Below are 19,024 nucleotides of genomic sequence, written 5' to 3'. Positions count from 1 at the left end.
GTTTGAAGTTGGAAAAAACTTGTCATTGAGGGATAATTACCTTGTTACAAGTTTTCCAAAATTGAAGTGCTAGATGATTCCTTTCTCGTAGCTAATAAATGTATGTACATGATTGCAAGGACAGCAATATAGTTTTATCAATACCTTGAAAATCCAAAAGATAACGTTGTTATTTCTTAAAATAAGACCTTTTGTGGAGGTGGGCAAACCACAGGTTAGTAGTAGTAATATAATTAATCATGATGTGAGAGCCAAATAAATTCATCTTTTTAAAAAAGTAGAGTATGATCAAATTAGAGGGAAAAAAGGAATGAAACCTGGAAACTTAAAAAAACCCCACATTTTTCTAAAGTCTAATAAAGTGTTTACAATAATAGACCAAAAATCACCCCTCTTTGATTCATAGGACTGTTTTGGTTCTTGCATTTTTTCTTGAAGAAAGAAAAAAGTAATAAAAGAGCATTAGTCATTCAAAAGTACTCATTAATAAATATTTTGAGTTAACACAATACTAGAAAATAGCCAGTTTTTGCTGAATGGAAATTTCTTGGAATAAGCAGCACCTTTAATTTTCAGAAGTAGAATATTTTATACAAATTAGGCTGATTTTCTATTCTAAATAGGGTAAAGGAGTAAAGTCTAACATACAACTTTTGAGCTACAGGTAGCCTATATAGCTTTGAATTGTATGTGGCCCATTATCTAATTTCAGGAGCATCCTGATATTAAACATGGGAAATTCCTGTCCAAAGAGGGCCTAACTCAGCTTTGCCGTATTATACCTGGTTGCTTATCCAGTGCTTTGCTGCTTTCCTGGCCAAAATTTCTGAGAGCTAATTGGCGTGGCCTGGAAGGGCTTTGTGTGAATTGCCAGTACAGTCTTCACGATAAAATTTAAATCCTTACCATAACTGCTACAAGTAAGAATGCAGCTGATGAACACCATGCATTTCAAAATAAATACACTAAAACAGACTGCTCATTTTGTGTTAAGGATGTTCTTGTCTCATGTGCAATTTTAAATATTTCATTTTAAAAACTGTTGATAGATTCTATGGGACAAACCACACTTTATAACTCCATTGATTAAAAAGTCTTTCACAGAAAACCAAATTTGTCTTTAACAGTGCCTTAATAGGAAACTGTAGTGTTTGTTATTTATTAGTTTTCATAATTTTAGTTAAGAAAATGAAGCCATTCTCTGAAAGGAAAATAAAAGAAAAAAGAGCAGGCATGCATATAGTTGCAGATATTTCCTAAATTGAAATTTTTATTTTTCCCAAATCAGCCTTCATGGAAAAAAAATTATTGTTCACAACTGCTGATAAATAATTCTTCACAAGTGTTTTCTGTTTTAGTTTAATTTGCTTTGCTTTATTTTTTTAGGAAGATGGGAAATAGAAGGGCTGAAAGAAAACCGGATACCTGGTGACAGAGGATTGGTATTAAAATCTAGAGCAAAGCATCATGCAATATCTGCTGTATTAGCAAAACCCTTTATTTTTGCTGATAAACCTTTGATAGTTCAGTAAGTTTTATTATTTTTTCAAATACTTTTTCTGAATTTTGCATTAGTTTCGGCTTTTGAATATGGCTTTGTATTTTGATAATAAGTATAAAAATGCAGATTTTCCTTTTTAGTTTCACTTAGTTAAATATACAAATGCACTTATACATACAAACACACCCTTATTTTTAGTGAAAAGCAGGTTAATGATAAAATGATATAACATATACAATTCTGCCACTATAGTCTATATAATGCACAGTAAAATCATTTTTTTATTCTTAAAATTACTTGCTCTCAAGATAACAAACTCAGTATATTCAGAATAGAACCATAAATACTACCATTAAACCAGTGATAACGTTTGAAGGCAACACATTTATTTTAAAAGGAAATGTATTAATATGCATATACCAATGTCTTTCAAGCATGGAACCCTTTTAAAGGTCACTTGTTTTCACTGATATTCTCTCCTCCACCAGCACTGACATGAACTAGTGATGTTGCTTGCATGTGAGAGTCATAAAGTCAGGTATAAATTGCTGAAGTTTATTTTCCCTATACTACCATGAAACCAAAATAAATCTATGCAGACACAATTACAAAACCCTTAAAATTACAATTAGAAAGAAAGAAAAGAAAATGTATAAATGTTACTTTTCACCTTATATGAGAAACTTTGGCTGTCTTCAGAAATATTACTGTACCGCATACAGAAATATTACTGTAAATTATATCACTCTAGAACCCCTTCATGTTTTTGTTGATATGTTAAACATATTCCTTTGTGGTGTAACTAAAATACTATCTTGTATTTTGGAGATTTTTGAAAATATGGCATTTCATGTAACTGGCTTAATATTTCAGTTGTAATGTGCTTTGGCTCAGTCTACATTAAGTCATTTTAATGAATTTAAAATATTAAGTAATGTTAAAGGGCATATATGACCATTATTTAAACAAATTTAAAATATTGGTTAGGTATTTATTGGGATTAATATTTGAGTTTGGTATTATTATTTGGGACCTTTTTTTGTTTTTACTTGAGAGTTTGAAGGTAATCTTATCTTGAAACTTAGGTGAATATAATATCACTTTCTATTTTGATCCTTTGTGGCTTAAATGAAAGGGTAAAGGAAAATAATATAAAATTTAACTTCTCCAGAGTAAAATGTATCAAATTTAGTATTTTCAATATGAGTCACTACTGGGCAACTAAGCAAATGATAGCTTGCAAGATTAAAAGAAAAGATTAGAAAATAAGTCTAAGAAAATTACTAAATGTGAAATGATTATCCTGAAAAATAAAAAGGAGAACCAAGACTTGAACAGCATTCTTTCAATTCAGAGAAGGAGAGTGAATGTTTGTCTTCTCTTAATATTGGTAAAATGAAATGAGCTGAATAAAATGAAGAGGTTTTATATTAAACACTATAAATGCAATGGATTTATGACATAACTTTAAAACTGCTTTTTAGAAATTGTGTACATGTTAATATGTATTATGTGATCATATACAGTTTGGAAACTAAGACTGAATAGATAAGATTTAAGAGATGGAAAGCATATTAGCCCATCAAAGACTTTGAGAGATTCTACATGTAAAAACCTGTGTGCAGCTTTAATATTGTATTTCCCAAACACGTTTGACCACATAAGTTTATTTCCCCCCCCAACAATAATTACCATTTCTGGAACAGTTTGTGAAATGATACTCTAACAAAATTAAGGTTAACATGTACTCTGCATATGTCCTCGGTTTTCCTGTAACCTGAAGTTTAGCAACAGTCAAGCTATAAGATAAACATTTGGTTGATCCTCTAATTCATTGTAAATTACTTATATTAGGTACAAGTTAATGATTTGAAAACTCTGAAAATTTGTAGTAAGAGAAATGGACAAAGTGATTTGACTCCAGACGTAGCAGGACAACAAAGCTATGGTCACAGTTACAGAGCCAGTTTGCAAAATTGTTCCTCCTCATTCTTTGTCACAGAATCCTTTGTCCTTAGATGACCTATAATGAAACAGTATCTCTTTTATTTTTTCCTGACAATAGTGACCTTAAGTCACATCATACACCATGTCTTCTACTGTATAGTCTTCAAAGACATAAGTTCCATGAAAAAAAAATTGTCAGCTTTTGCTTAAATAAAGATAAGGCTTTGAGGAAAACAAACTTTCCTTTATTCAAAAAATGAAAAAGAACAAAAGAATACTTTTCTTCTGACCAAAACAGAAGCCAGTATTTTGAGCATTTTTTTGCCCAATATTTTGCATGATATCCTTTAATCATCATAACAGTCCTTTGAGGTGTAAGTATGGACCATGTCCCCATACTGCAAATGACTAAATAGATACTTAGAGCTTAAATAACTTGCTCTTACCCAAGGTGTCACTAGAGTAAATGGCAAAATCAAGAGTAAATCTTAGATCTTTTGGACTTCAAAGTGCATGCTTGTAACCACTACTGTGGATAGCTTGAAAAATAAAGCATAGCAGAAAGTACAGGGGAAAACCACCCATAGTTTTGGAAGTCAGAGATAATCATTAAGTAATTTTACTGTTTCTTTGGGTTTTTTTATACAAAATATACATACTAATTGGGTTCAAACTGTTAAAATTTTGTATGCTGTTATTTTTGATCTTGTTACTAAAGTTTTTTCAGAAACATTTAAAACTATTGTCCTTTATTAAAAATGATCACTATTTCCAGTTACTTCTCTAGTTTTCATCTCTTTTTGTTTTAATTCATTTAATGAAATCGTAACCTTTTTGGTTTTTACTGTTTTTCGCTGTGACAGCCATTTCCTCATTGATTTTTGACACATATAATTCATCAATTTACTAAAAATCTCTACTAAATGCTGTTTAATAGGTCTATGCCTCATTGTCTTTTTTCCTTTGAGAAAACAAAAACCAAAAAATTTCACTGAGAATTACACTGTGTTGTAAATCCATGAGAAGACTCTCGTGTTAGTTCACACTTTTTAGCTGTTACACTAAACAGCTAAAATTTCCAATCTGTCTTGGCTATTTAGGTCTGAAATACTCAAGGTTATTTATTGAGATTATGAAATCTTTGCTACAGCTATTTAATTCAATGTACAACTTATTTAACATGACTGAGGTGTGGTTGAACTAAAAGACAAATTAGTAGTGAACTCTTGATACTTAAGATCATTAGCAGTTTCTTAGAAGTCTGTTCTTCTGGCTTTTGTTTTTTTTAGTTCATAAATATGTATAGTTCCTACCTTATCAGAATTTGAAATTTGCTGTTATAGTTTTAGTCAAAGTATTTTACTCTTAATTTATCAGTTTTGATGGAAAAAGTTTTTAAACAAATTGGTTTTTCTATAGTTAATTATAATCATTCTACTTTTACTGTTTTAATGATGTGTCTTATAGTAGTAGAAAAGCATTTCTGCTTATTTCTTATAGATTGTAGATATGCTTTGTATGAGATTTCTGGTAATGTAAAGCATTTATGTTTAAACGAATTGAGAATAATACATTAGATTTTAAAGAGCAATTAGAAATTTTTATTTATCAGCAGTATGGTTCTTTTTCCCTTCATTTAGATATGAAGTAAATTTTCAAGATGGTATTGATTGTGGAGGTGCATACATTAAGCTTCTAGCAGACACTGATGGTTTGATTCTGGTATGATATTTTAATATTTAAGAAAACCTTATTAAAGTTAATAAGTATTTTTAAAGAGTAATTGATAAAACTGAAAATTTCATTTTCAACTGAAATTGAAAAAGAACTTCAAATATCTTTTTCCAACATGAGTTTATATAGCTTTTACAATTTGCCTTCAAGTTTCATATAAAGCTGTGTTACTTGAAAGCATCAATTTTGTGATCTTTAGTAACATAAAACGTTTACCATGTTAAATAAAAAATGACATGGTGCTTAGAAATGCCCTTGAAATATCAGCTTAGAGTTATTTTCTTTACAAAATAAGAACCTTAAATTTGTTCAGAGAGGAGTAAGATAACAGAGCAAAGCAGTAAAATGAAATGGCCAAAAAGTCAGATAAAAGACGTGGGCCAGTTCAGTTATTGGCAACCCACAGAAGATAACTGATTTTAAAAACTTTTCATGATGAAGTAGCTTTGTAAGTCTAAGAGGTTGTATTAGGACCACTTTAGGGTTAGGGACATTTCTTATAACATTCTCCTACAGGAGGCTGTGTCAGGGTCTCTGTGTGTAACAGAAATTAGATGAATGAGACATCAGGGAGATATTTTTCAGAATGCATGGCTGTGCCTAGGCTATGAAATGTGAATTAAAGCTTTTTCCGCATACTAGTTATTAGCATCACGTGAAGAGAGGCCATTGTAGTAAATGTCAAAGTGTTTTAGAGGTTGTAAGATGATGAATGGTCACTTGAAGGTAGGACCACAAAAAATCTAATGCCAAGCATTTCTGTAAGTAATACGACTTAATTTTATCTGATTAACTCAGTTAATCCTCAGAGAAACCTCATAAGGTAGGTACTATTATCATCTCCCTACTTCCAAGGTGATGAGTAGAAGTGCAGAGAGGTTAGAAAATTACTCACATGCAGCTAGCTGAAGTGGCAGTGGTAGGGTTTGAACCCCAGCAACTGACTCTAGACCTCACGCTCTTAACCACTGTGCCATGTGAAATAAGGAGAAGTTACTGGTAGTAAAAGAGGGAGCTTGTCTTTGTGTCTGTTTCCGTGTCTGAATTTCTTTTCATCTCATGCTCAAAAAGTCATTTTCTGGTGTCTTCCTGAATAATAGTAATAGATAATCATTTTAGTCTTAAGGTCATAAATACACTTTCCTGTAAAGCTTAATTCTCTCAATAAAATATTAATACAGATTTACATAAAGTAAGTAAAGCTTATTATGATGCTGCTAGGATGGTTTTAGCTTCTCTCTTACGTCTTTAGGAAGGAAGTAGTGTGTGTTTTTTTTAAAATCTATTTTGGGGTAAAATTTGTCATTTTCCCATATCCTTATTGTCATTTGTGTTAAGTAGTTCTTTGAATTAGCATTTGATATAGTTTTGTGAATTCTGCCCATTGGATAAAATAGAGAAATTCATTAAATACACTGTAATTCTGGGCTAATCCCAACACTCATCTCTCTTTGAAGGAAAACTTTTATGATAAAACATCCTATACCATTATGTTTGGACCAGATAAATGTGGAGAAGAGTATAAACTTCATTTTATCTTCAGACATAAACATCCCATAACTGGAGTTTTTGAAGAGAAACATGCCAAACCTCCAGATGTAGACCTTAAAACGTTCTTTACAGACAGGAAGACTCATCTTTACACCCTTGGTATATCCTTTTAATTCATTCATTAATTGAGAAATGTTTACTGACTACCTATATATTCATGGCAAGTGCTTTAGAAGAAAACAAACACACATCTTATCCTTAAGGAGCTTATCTTTTTAGGAAAATAGGATATGCATAATTATAGCACAGGTGGAAAATAAAGTGACAGATGAGAGATGAGATGTAGTACAGTTAAGAGTTCAAAAGCAATATCATTATTATTAATACTTCCAGCTTGGAGACTTGGAGCAAATCTAGTGAAAATTATATCTGAAGTTGTCTTGACATGTAGATAGAATGTGGAAGACAGTGGAGGAAAGGACATGTAAGGCACTGTGACAGTGACGCTGTAAAAATAGAAAACTGGAAAATAAAGAGGAGAGGTCCTTAATGCCAGACTAAAAAGATTAGACTTTCTTCTGTAGGCAGTTGTGATTATTCTGGTGGTGGTTCTGAAACATACTTAACTTTGAAAGGAAAAGCATTGAGCAACTATATATTAATATACTTCAGTAAATAGGAGTTTGAATAGATATGGGGTAGACTGGGGGGCATTATAAAGGGTCATCTCTCCCATTCCCAAGTACCTATGGTTATAGAGCTTTGGTCTGCTCATCATTACTTAAAATCACAGCATGTCAGAACCTCGTAGGTCATTTTAAAATGGCTCTGTCAACTTCCTTTCTCAAGTCTCAACTCCATTCAAGATTAAGGTATTTTGATTTCCTTACCCCAAAGGCTGAAGCTGCAGAAACACTGATTTTTGTCTGCTGAGGCAATGCCCATTTTATCTTTAATGTCAGATATGATATCATAAACCTTTCTCTGAAATAACTGGAAAATAATACTGGACATTTGGGGAAACACTAGGTAAACCAGAAATAATGAGAAAGTGAAACTAGAAATTAATTTAATTTGATTTTGTACAAACCTGGTCAAAAGGAGTTTGGTAAGATGTATCAAAGGCCATTAAGAGGTTTATATCCTCTGAAACCACAATTCCAGTTTCAGAAATTTATCCGAAAGAAATAACCCAGAAGAAAGAAAGTGACTTATGTGTGAAGCTATACTGAAAATTTGAAGCAACCTAAATGTTACAGATAGGAGTTTTCTGTATAATACTAAGATGGTAACAATGAAAATGTTTAGCAACAGGGGGAAAATGTGCACAACATTAAAATGGGGAAAGAAAGCAAAATTCAAATTGTAGGCACATGAAGGTAGCCTCTAGGCAAATTATGCATACAGATAAGAGAAGACTGGGAAAAAAGGACTAGTTTTCATTAATCACTTGACATCTCCCAGGCTCTATGGTAGGCACCTTGTTTGGAACCATCATGCAATATGCACAGTGGTCTGTCTAGTTTGCCTTAGCTTAGTTAAGTAACCTGCCCTTGGAAACAAAGGCAACAGGTAGGGCTGGAATTGAAATTCAAGTCTGACTTTTAAATACTCTTTTCTTGCTACTATACACAAAAACTTTGATCCTTGTGCTAGGATTATTTTTTCTTAAAAATCTTTCTGTAATACTATTATATTTTTATAATATTATTTTGTAGTTGTTTTAAGAACCTTCAGTGTACCTTTACAAACTTTATATAATCCAATGCCTTTTATTGTAGATTCATTTAAAATATTTAATATAGTTCTCTTAAATGAAAATTTTTTTGGCCAAAGATTTTGAACAGATTTTTCTTATCATATATGCCTCTTTCTCATATGCTTTTTTGTTTTAATGGTAGTTTTTAAAAGTTGATTTCAGTTGCAGAATTTATTCAGAACGCTTTCTTTTCAAGATTTTTCTCTGTTTTTGGATTAGGAAGAATTTAGTACTTTTTCACATTTAAGATATTACTCTTAGCTTTACTTCAACCTTCACTTTTTCCCTTCATTTTAGTAATGTAGTTTATAGTGTCAGCTGGAAGAGAATAGTAAATAGTGAGGAAAAAAGAAGGGAGAAAATAGTGTGAGTTTGCATTATTTGAGTTTGCGTATAAATTGTACTATTCAATTTTGGTATGAATAATTTAGCGTTGTTGTGACTGAAACCTCTGGAGATTGTTATAACTTCAGGGCTATTTCTTCAGAAAGTGGTAGCCCACTTCACTACTTAAATTAAGATGATCCTGACATTTGTTGACAGCTCTTAATTTCTTTCACTTATTGAAAGCAAATGTTAGGCATCTACTTTCATCCATCATTCTTCCCAAAGATTTAAATCGTATTCAGTGACCCCCATATTGACAGAAGGAGGAGATATCTTTCATTTTGTCATTACAAAGGATAAGGGAGTCCCTTTGTGACATTTGTGGCTTGGTGATTTTTAGATTGCTAGAGTTTACCTTGAAATAAACATGCAGGTAAGTATAAGCCTGAATATTTTAAATCACCCTTAAGATATTTAACAGAACAGTACATGAGTCATTGAATTGGAAATGCCAATGAACCTTCAGAGATTTCTGTGAAGTGATAACGTATCAGTGTTAATTTCCTGATTTTGGTGGCTGGATTGGGGCTAGGTAGAAGAATGTCCTTGTTTGTAGGAAATAGATATTAAAACATTTAGGGGTGATGTGTGTGAGGTCAGTAACGGACTCTTAACTGGTTCAGGAAAAAATTTAAGTTTTTTGTAGTGTACTTGCAACTCCGTAAGTTTGAGATTGTTTCAAAAAAATTAAAAAATGCTAAAGAAGATTGGATTCTATTCTGTACCTATAAAAGAATGAAGCTGACTGGTCAGGAGTCCCAAACAGAACTAGCTATTGGGTATTTTTTATTTGAGAAGTAATGGAGCATTTTATTATAAAAAACACAGTTTAAAACAAAATTTTATCTTCATTTTAGAAAATATCACATCTAGTGATTTCAGCATGTTTTGATTTAATACATTAGTTATTCCTCTGTTTCTGGTTGGGAGAATGGGAGAAAAAGTTACCCATGAAGTTTAGGGTGGTTTCATTATTTAGAAGATTATCTTTAAGATGTCTATTAAAATTATAACTACAATATATTTAAATTGGTCTTTAGTAATGAATCCAGATGACACATTCGAGGTACTGATTGATCAAATAGTTGTAAACAAAGGAAACCTGCTAAATGATGTGGTTCCTCCTGTCAATCCTCCCAAAGAAATTGATGATCCCGATGATAGAAAACCTGATGAGTGGGATGAAAGAGCAAAAATCCCTGATTCCTCTGCCGTCAAACCAGAGGATTGGTAAGTGAACAATTCAGTAGCAAAGCATTCTTTGGCATATTTAAGTAACAAGACATATAAGAGAAGTTTATAACCAATGAAGCTTAGTCTTTTTTTTTTTTTTAAGCTTAGTCTTTTAAATAGCACTTATTTTGAGTATTTGGGGTGAAATAGTTTCTAAAATGAATTTTTCACTTCCCTGCCTTTTAATTTTCTCTTTTTATTTTAATTAATATTTTAATTTTGTCACAGTTTCAGTGTATGTTTACTTTTTATGCCTTCAATGCTGTGGGAAACATTTCATAAATCTAAAACACCAACACTTTAATTTTAATTCCTAGTTTGATCTTTATAGTATGTGTGTGAATATTTTATACAGTTGCAGTCTTTTTCAGTTAATGATTACTTAGCCTTAAAATAGCCATATTCTCAATATCTTACAGAACTATACAGGATTCATTCATACCAACCAGTGTGCTGAACCACAGAGTTTTCACTAGCTATTTGTATTGTTTCCACTCTGCAGGATTATGAATATTTTCCTTAAAAGAAATATATTTAGTTCCTGAGTTTCCATAGCTTGAGTTCAGAAGAGGAGAGATATCTGTATCTCTCTCCACTTACTGAGGTGTTCTTTGTCCTTCAAATATATTTTCTAAGTTCTCCGTAAAGATCTTGTTTCCTTTAGTCCCAAGAACTTTTTTTTTCAGCTGATTGGGTAAACCTTAATTATGGTTTTGCTAAGCAGATTATCTGTCTTTTTGTATTTAATCCACCATGTTAATTAGCTGTTGCTGTGTAACAAATTACCCAACAATTTAGCAGCTGAAGACAGCAAACATTTATTATCTCACCTGGTTTCTAAGAGTTAGGCATCTGGGAGTAGCTTAGCTGAATGGTTATGGCTCAGGCCCTCTCCTGAGGTTGCAGTCAAGCTGCCAGTGGCCAGAGCTGCAGTCATCTGAAGATCTGGTACCAGCTGGAGGATCCACTTCCAACCCTGCTCTTAAGGCTCAACTGGGGGTAGACACATTTTCAGTCTCTGGTGGTTTTTGGCAGGATTCAGTTCCTCAAGGGAATTGTTGTTGTTGAATTGTTGTTGTTGGACTATGGGCCTCATTTCCTTACTGGGTATTGGACAGCCTTCCCACATTGCAGAGTTCCTTGTATTTCCATAGAGTAGCTCACAACACAGCAGCTCTCTTTAGCAAATGAATCAAGGATGAGCAGAAGAGGGAGAATGTGAAGAAGATGAAATTCACAATCTATAACAGAGTCCTCCAAAAATTCATGCCTCCCCACAACCTGTGATTGTGACCTTATTTGGAAGTAGGGTCTTTGTAATGTAACCAAGTTAAGAGGAGGTCGTGCTAGATCAGAGTGTGCCCTCAATCCCACGTGACTGGTGTTGTTCTAAGAAGAGGAAAATTTGGATGGAGACAGAATGCCATGTGACACAGGAGGCAGAGATGGAATGATCAACATGCAAGCCAAGGGATGCCAAAGATTGCCAGCAACCACTAGAGGCTTGGAGGAAGCACGGGAGGATCCTTCCCTGAGCCTTCGGAGAGAGCATGGCCCTGCCTGCAACTGTGATCTTGGACTTCCAGCCTTCACAGCTAGGAGAGAATAAACTTCTGTTTAGAAGCCACTCAATTTTTGGTAATTTGTTCCAGCAGCCCCAGGAAGCTAATACATGTCTTTATAATTTAATTTTGGCAGTAACATCCCATGACCAATTTTGGTTCATTAATAGCAAGTTATTAGGCCCAGCCCACACTCAGGGGGAGGGGATTGCACATGGGTATGCATTACCAGAAGGCAGGAAGCATTGGGATACCATTTCCGAAGCTGTCTGCTTCCGACAGAGAGGACTGCAGTCCTGACCAACACCTCAATTGCAGCCTGTCAGAGACCCTGAAGCCCAGGACCTAAGTAAGTTGTTCTCAGATCCCTGACCTACAGAAACTATGCAGTAATAGATGTGGTTATTTTAAGCCCCAAAATTTTAAGGTGATTTATTATGCAGCAATGGACAATTGATACAGATACGTAGTATTGCCAATATTTCCTCTCAGTCGAGGGCTTGTCTCAATTTTCTTAACAGAGATAAGTTTAAAATTTTCATGAAGTCCAGCTGGTTGATATTTATCTTTGATAATTCATGCTTTGTGTGTCTTACCTAAGGAATCTTTGCCTAAATGAAGGTCACAATTATTTTCTTTTTTTTCTTCTAGACAAATAATTTTCACTAAAACTCTGTTCTGGAGTTAATTGTTGTATATAGTATGAGATATAAATCAAGATACAGTAGTGGTCCCCCCTTATCTGTGGGGGATGTGTTCCAAGACCCCCAGTGTGCGCCTGAAACTGAGAATGGTACCAAACCTGATAAATACTATGCTTTTTCCTATGCATGTAAGCCTATGATAAAGTTTAATTTATAACTTAGGCATATAAGAGATTAACAACAATAACTAAAATACAATTGTAACAGTATACTGTAATAAAATTATGTGAATATGGTCTCTCTGTCAAAATATCTTATTGTATTGTACTCACCCTTCTTGTGATGATATGAGATGACAATTCACATCATACCTGTGGGTAACTGAGACTACAGAAAGCAAAACGTTGGATGAGGGGGGGACTACTGTACATTTTAAACCATGTAGATGTCTAATTGTTCCAGCATCTCATCATCCATTTAATGTCTGTAACCACCCACACTGATGTCCCCACTTTCATTTATGGTTTTGCTAATATGGGTTTCCTCCTTCCCTGGTATGTATAGCTAGAGGTTTATCAATTTTATTTATCAGTTTAAAGAACCAGCTTTTATAATAGTTTTTCGCCCTCCGTTGACCTCTTTCTACATTATTTCCATCCTTCTTACATTGGACTTAATTTGTTTCTCTTTTTCTCCTCTATTTGTGTAGAAAATCTTCTTTTTCTAATAGAAGCAGCTGTAAATTTTCTCTAAGTGCTGCTTTAACTACATTCCACAAATATGTTATTTACAATAGCATTCAGTTCAGACTGTTTTCTAATTTCCCTAAGGATTTCTTCTTTGATCCATGTGCTTTTTTAATGTGTTGCTTTACTGTAAATTATTTATAGATTTTCCAGCTATAATTTTCATTTCGACTCCTGATTTAATTCCATTGTGGTCATAAGAAAATATTCAGTGTGAGTTCAGACTTTAAAAATATATATATTAGTTACATCAGATTGGTTGATAGTGTTCTTCAAGGTTTCTGTGTCCTTCCTGGTTTTCAGTCTGTTTTCTTATGGAGAAAAGGGTATTAAAATCTTCAACTGTAATTGTGGATTTGTCTTTACTTTCAGTTCTGTCGGTTTTTGCTTCGTGTATTTTGAAGATCTGTTATACTAGATTCATTCACAGTATTTCATGACCTCTTGAGCAACTGACCCTTTTATTATTATAAAATATGCTTCTTTATAAACTTTTGTGATGCTGTCTTGAAGTCCACTTGGTTTAATATTAAATCAGCCCTCCTGCTTTCTTTCAAATCATGTTTACATTTAATATTATTTTCCATTGTTTACTTGTAACCTATACATGCCTTTATTTTTAAAGTGGCTTTCTTGTAGGCAATGTATATTAGGGTCTTTCTTTTTAATTGGAATATTTGAACCATCTGCATTTAATGTAGGCATTGATATGGTTAGATGTAAACCTACCATCTCACTACTTGTTTTCTATTTGTTCTATACATTCTGTGGTCCTTTATAAAAATTTTTTTCTGACTTCTTTTTATTTTTCTTTATTTTAGTATTCCCTTTTTCCTTCTCTGTTGGCTTATTAGATTTTCCTCTCTAGTTTATTGTTTCAGTGCTTGTTCCACCTTACAATATGCATCTTTAATTTACCTCAGTCTACCTTCAAATAATAACGTACCGCTTCATATCTAATTTAACCTTATACAAGTCTTATATTTTCCCCCTTGTATCCTTTGTGCTGTTTCATACATTTAGTTCTACATCCACTCTGAAGGCCACACACGTTTGTTCTTTACTCAGTGTCTTTTAATCATATAAGGGGGAAAGTCCTTTTATTTACCCATATATTTACCGTTTCTGGGACTGTTCTTCCTTTTGTGTAGATACAAATTTCTATCTGTTGTCATTTTTCTTCTGCCTGAAAAAATTCTCTTTACATGTAGTGTTTGTCTGCTGTCAATGAATTCTCTCAACTTTTATTTGTCTGAAAATTTCTTTATTTTGCCTTTGCTTTTGAAGGATATAGTCACTACTGGATTATAGGTTGATAGTATCTTTTCATAAGTTATTCCCTGCCTTGGGGCTTGCATTGTTTCTAACAAGAAGTCAGTTGTTATTCTCATCTTTGTTCTCTTCTACCTAATATGTCACTTGGTTTGGTTTTAAGATTTGTTTCGTCACTACCAGTTTCCAACAGTTTAGTTTTGCTGTGCCTTGATGTGGTTTTCTTACGTTTACCTTACTGTGGGTTCTTTGAGATTCTTGGAATGTGGAGTTTTAGTTTGTATCAAATTTGAATAATATTTGGCCATTATTTCTTCAAATATTTATATGTTCCTTGCTATCTCTTTTTTTGGGAACTCCACTTAACTATGTGTTAGGCTGCTTTGGATTGGCTCATAAATTACTGAAGATGCGTTCCTTAATTTTAAACTGGCTTTCCTCCCTGTACTTTATTTTCGAAGTTGTCTATTCCTATTTCTTTAAGTTCTTGTTTGTTTGTAAACATTGGGGTTACTACCTATTCGGAACAAAGAGTGTTGTTTCTGGAAAACCAAAAGTGTTAACTTGTTAACTCTCTTAGAGATCAAAAGAGATACTGATTAGTAGTGAAAATGTCTTTGCCTTCAGGCAAATAGTACAGTGGGGAAGTAACTTGTACAAGGTAGGAAGAGCAGTGTGGGTTTTAAAAAAATTAATAAAAAGTCACTATCAGTGTATCACTTTCATGCATATGTTCCTACTATCAGAAATGGTAGGACTACATACTTCCATGTAGGCTTTCTAATACTGCATCCTATCTGTTTACCCATAAAGTAGTTTGCCTTTAAATGAGAAAGACTGCATGTAAGAGCCTTATTCTGATTGGTAAAATGTGTTAGAATTTGTTTTATAAAGTGCTAAAAGAAATGCTCCCTTAGATTTTAACCTCTGGTTACTCTGAGCACTTAGAGACTCAAGGTAACATTGATATCAGCCAAGTACAAGTCCAAACATTTATAGAGTTGATTATTGTAGCTTATTTTGTAACTCAAGTTTTGTTTGGGAAATCACGAAGTAGCCTCTTATTTAAAACTTCTACTTTTCTGTAAAGATGAAAATTATATTAGTAATTCTGTTTAATACTTTATATACTTTAGAATTTACTTTCTAAGTGTTAATTTTTAAAATAAAAAGGAAAGTTTTAAAAAAAATTATATTGGAATTGGGAAGATCTTTCCAAATGTGACATAAAATCCAAGAATCATTAAAAACAATTAATAAATTCAACTACATGAAAATAATTGATTTTTATATGGCAAAAAACCACATGAGAAACTGGAAGCATTATTTTCAATTCATATCACTGACAGAGGGCTAATTTCTTTATATAAAGGTAATGAGATAGGAAAAATGTTTTTAATATATTAGTTATGCTGTTAAATGTACATTAGAAGTACAGTGAGATACCATTTTTCACCTATCAGATGGGTAGAAATTTAAAAGTTTGGTAACACTGTTGGCAAGGATAGGAGAAAATAGATATTGTTATATGGTGCTTGTAGAACAGGAAATGGAGTACAGCCTTTACAGAGAATAATTTGGAAGATATGATCAAAATTTAAAATGTACATACTCTCAAATATATCTTCACTGGCGAAAAATGGCATATATTGTAGGATATTTATTATAGCATTTTTTATAATAGTAAAATTTTAGAACACTAAATATCCATCAAAAAGAGATAGGCTAAATAAATTATGGTATATCCACAAGTATAAAACTATGCAACTGTTAAGAATGAAGCAAATATATACGTGTGTGTGTATGTATATAAAAAAATGTAATGGAACCCTTAGAATAGTCTTGACAAATAGTAGGCATCCAATATATATTTATCGATGAGTTGACTGAGTTTTTAATGGTAAGGTCTAACATACTATGTATAGAATGCTGTCATTAGTGTTAAAAAAGAATATATACATATATGCATGTATGTACAGAGCACAACAGGGAATATATACAAAAAATGGGCAAGTTTGCACAAGATTTAGGTAGATGGACAATGGGAGGAGGTAGTAGGCACAGAAACAGAAAGGAAATAATTTTATGGTCCCTTCTAAATTGTGTAACATACATTTTTAAACTTTTTGAATTAGTAATTAGTGATAACATAAAATGCTGTATTTGCAGGGATGAAAACGAACCTGCCGAAATAGAAGATTTAAGTGTTGTTAAACCTGATGGCTGGCTTGATGATGAACCAAAATTTATCCCGGATCCTAATGCTGTAAAACCTGATGACTGGTAAACATTGTTCATCTTCAAATGTCAATTTCAAGTGTTTCTTACTCGTGTTTTTGTTACGGCTTATATGATTCACCTAAGACTTAAGGTTACTGTATTTGTTTTGTTTTAATATCCTAAGGAATGAGGACATGGATGGAGAATGGGAGGCACCTCTTATTAGTAATCCAGCATGTAAGATTGGGTGTGGTGAGTGGAAACCTCCCATGATAGACAACCCAAAATACAAAGGAATATGGAGACCTCCAATGATTGATAATCCTAACTACCAGGTAATAACTGCTTGTTCCAATTCCTTAGTATAAAGTTAAAGAATGTGATATTGTCTGTTATTGTATATATTATAATATCGATAATATTATGTTAACTTTTAGAAGTTTAATTTGTAATCTTAAGAAGTCAAAGAAAATAGATCCCAACTAATTTATATTTAAAAAGTAAAGCATTCTTTATTTAATTTTCCAGGGGAATGAAATTAAAAACTGAAGATAAATCACCTCAGACTGTATTCTTCCCTAGTAATCAGTTGATGCTCACTGTGGAACAAAGTTCTATTTTAGAAATAAATATAAGAAATGAATTCTGATCAAGCAGACTTACATTGTACATTTTAGTACTTAATGCCTGTACTCAAAGAATCAGCTCATGTTTTAGTATTACTAAAATACGGAATTTATAATATGAATCAGACATCTTTTGAGTGTTCCCAGTTTTTTATATTAAAAGCCCCTATGTTATCTGTTTAACCCTCTAGTTTTATCTTTGTAATTATTCACTGATATTTTCTAAGATCGTGTATCTGCAGTTACATATTCTAATTACTCACTGTAGTTTTCTTTCATAGTATTTAACACAAAATGTTTATTTTGGTAATTTTTTTTTTGTTTAATACCTTTCTCCTTCATTCGACTTTAAACTCCATAATACAGGAACCATGTCTGTCTTGATCATCTGGCATAGTTCCCGGCACAGAATTAGATATATGTGATAGTGGAGTGAGTCAGGGAGTGATCATATTGTTGAATTTATTTGATTTGATTGACAGTTTAATCATTTAAGATCTAATGGAAATCTTATGTTGAATAGTTGTTCTGAAGTTTAACTATGATTAATTAATGCTGCCTATCATGTGTATATGTTAAGTGGGGTGACCCGTTTTTACTATACAGTGATCTTTCTGATTTGGGCAACTTTAATATCTTGCTTTGAATAACTTCTTACTAAATCTAAAAAACTTGTCTAAAATAGTATGATTTGTGAAATTTAATTACTCAGGTTTCTGTGTGTGTTCTATTATCACACTGCCTTTTTTGCAGAGTTTAACGTCAGTGTTACTCATGGAGAATGTTGTATATAGAATAAGAAGAAAGAAGATTTTACTTTCAGTGTTTTACTAATGAATTAATATCAATTAAAGTTTTCTTTTTCTCCAGTTAGTATTGCTAATTTCATTCAGCAGCTACTACTTCTTGAACAGCATTTATAATGAAATTATTTTATTTGAAAATGTCAATTATTTTTTCTTCCAGGGAATCTGGAGTCCTCGAAAAATTCCTAATCCAGATTACTTTGAAGATGATCATCCATTTCTTCTGACTTCTTTCTGTGCTCTGGGTTTAGAGCTTTGGTCTATGACCTCTAATATCTACTTTGATAATTTTATTATCTGTTCAGAAAAAGAAGTAGCAGATCGCTGGGCTGCAGATGGTTGGAGATGGAAAATAATGGTAGCAAGTGCTAATGAGGTATGGTATTGACCAATAGTGGTAGTGATATAACTATGTATAGGAAGGAGTATTAAGACCTGGTCCTGGTTATAGGTTATACATATGGCCCCTTTAAAGGTAAATAAGTGTATAATACATACTGAATACCAAGGAAATGTACTTTAAATAAGGTTATGTAGACAGAATATTTAGCTTTATTATATTATGATACAACTTCATTATAACATACGTAATGAACTATATGTGTATATTTAAGTTCTCATTTTATTCATTAAATTATAACAACTTGAATAGGACATAATGCTTATATTCTGTTTCTAGAAATAAGACTAATATCTTTGTCACATTGCCAATTCAAGGCCTAAGTGGTAACATTAATCTAAATATTATTTTTATTTATTTTAACTACTTTTCACTTAGAGAAATGCAAAGAATTTTTAAATTTAACATTATTAAATTGTGTTCCAGTTTTTTCCCCCAAATCCTAACACTGTTTAGAAAAAGTTAAGCTAAATATTTCAACACAATGCATCTTAGAGAATATATCTTTAAAATCAATTGCTTTAAAAAAAATTCATACTTTACATTTGGTTTCTTTGGATACTAGCAGAAACCATCAAGAGTAGGTAAAGAGGGATTCTCATTTTGAACCTCTTTTAACTAAAACATTTGATGGTTTTAGATATTATTTTAATAGAAACAACTTCCTTACTCTGAGGGTAAAATGTAAAATTTGTT

The 19,024-nt window shown here is 32.4% G+C and overlaps 1 protein-coding gene across 1 annotated transcript in view; it reads left to right on the top strand.

The window, feature by feature from the left end:
• CLGN (calmegin) overlaps positions 1 to 19,024 on the top strand; it is a 45,846-nt gene that overhangs the window by 23,033 nt on the left and 3,789 nt on the right. Inside the window, exons 3-9 of the mRNA XM_012654706.1 lie at positions 1,359 to 1,528; positions 5,089 to 5,170; positions 6,640 to 6,832; positions 9,860 to 10,049; positions 16,446 to 16,559; positions 16,681 to 16,831; positions 18,089 to 18,304. Of these exons, the coding sequence (XP_012510160.1) occupies positions 1,359 to 1,528; positions 5,089 to 5,170; positions 6,640 to 6,832; positions 9,860 to 10,049; positions 16,446 to 16,559; positions 16,681 to 16,831; positions 18,089 to 18,304 (1,116 nt within the window). The remainder of the gene's footprint in view (positions 1 to 1,358; positions 1,529 to 5,088; positions 5,171 to 6,639; positions 6,833 to 9,859; positions 10,050 to 16,445; positions 16,560 to 16,680; positions 16,832 to 18,088; positions 18,305 to 19,024) is intronic.

The sequence above is a fragment of the Propithecus coquereli genome, unplaced genomic scaffold (genome assembly GCF_000956105.1).
Source record: "Propithecus coquereli isolate 6110/MARCELLA unplaced genomic scaffold, Pcoq_1.0 Scaffold112, whole genome shotgun sequence".
Lineage (NCBI taxonomy): Eukaryota > Metazoa > Chordata > Mammalia > Primates > Indriidae > Propithecus > Propithecus coquereli.
This window is presented reverse-complemented; position numbering and strand designations above follow the sequence as displayed.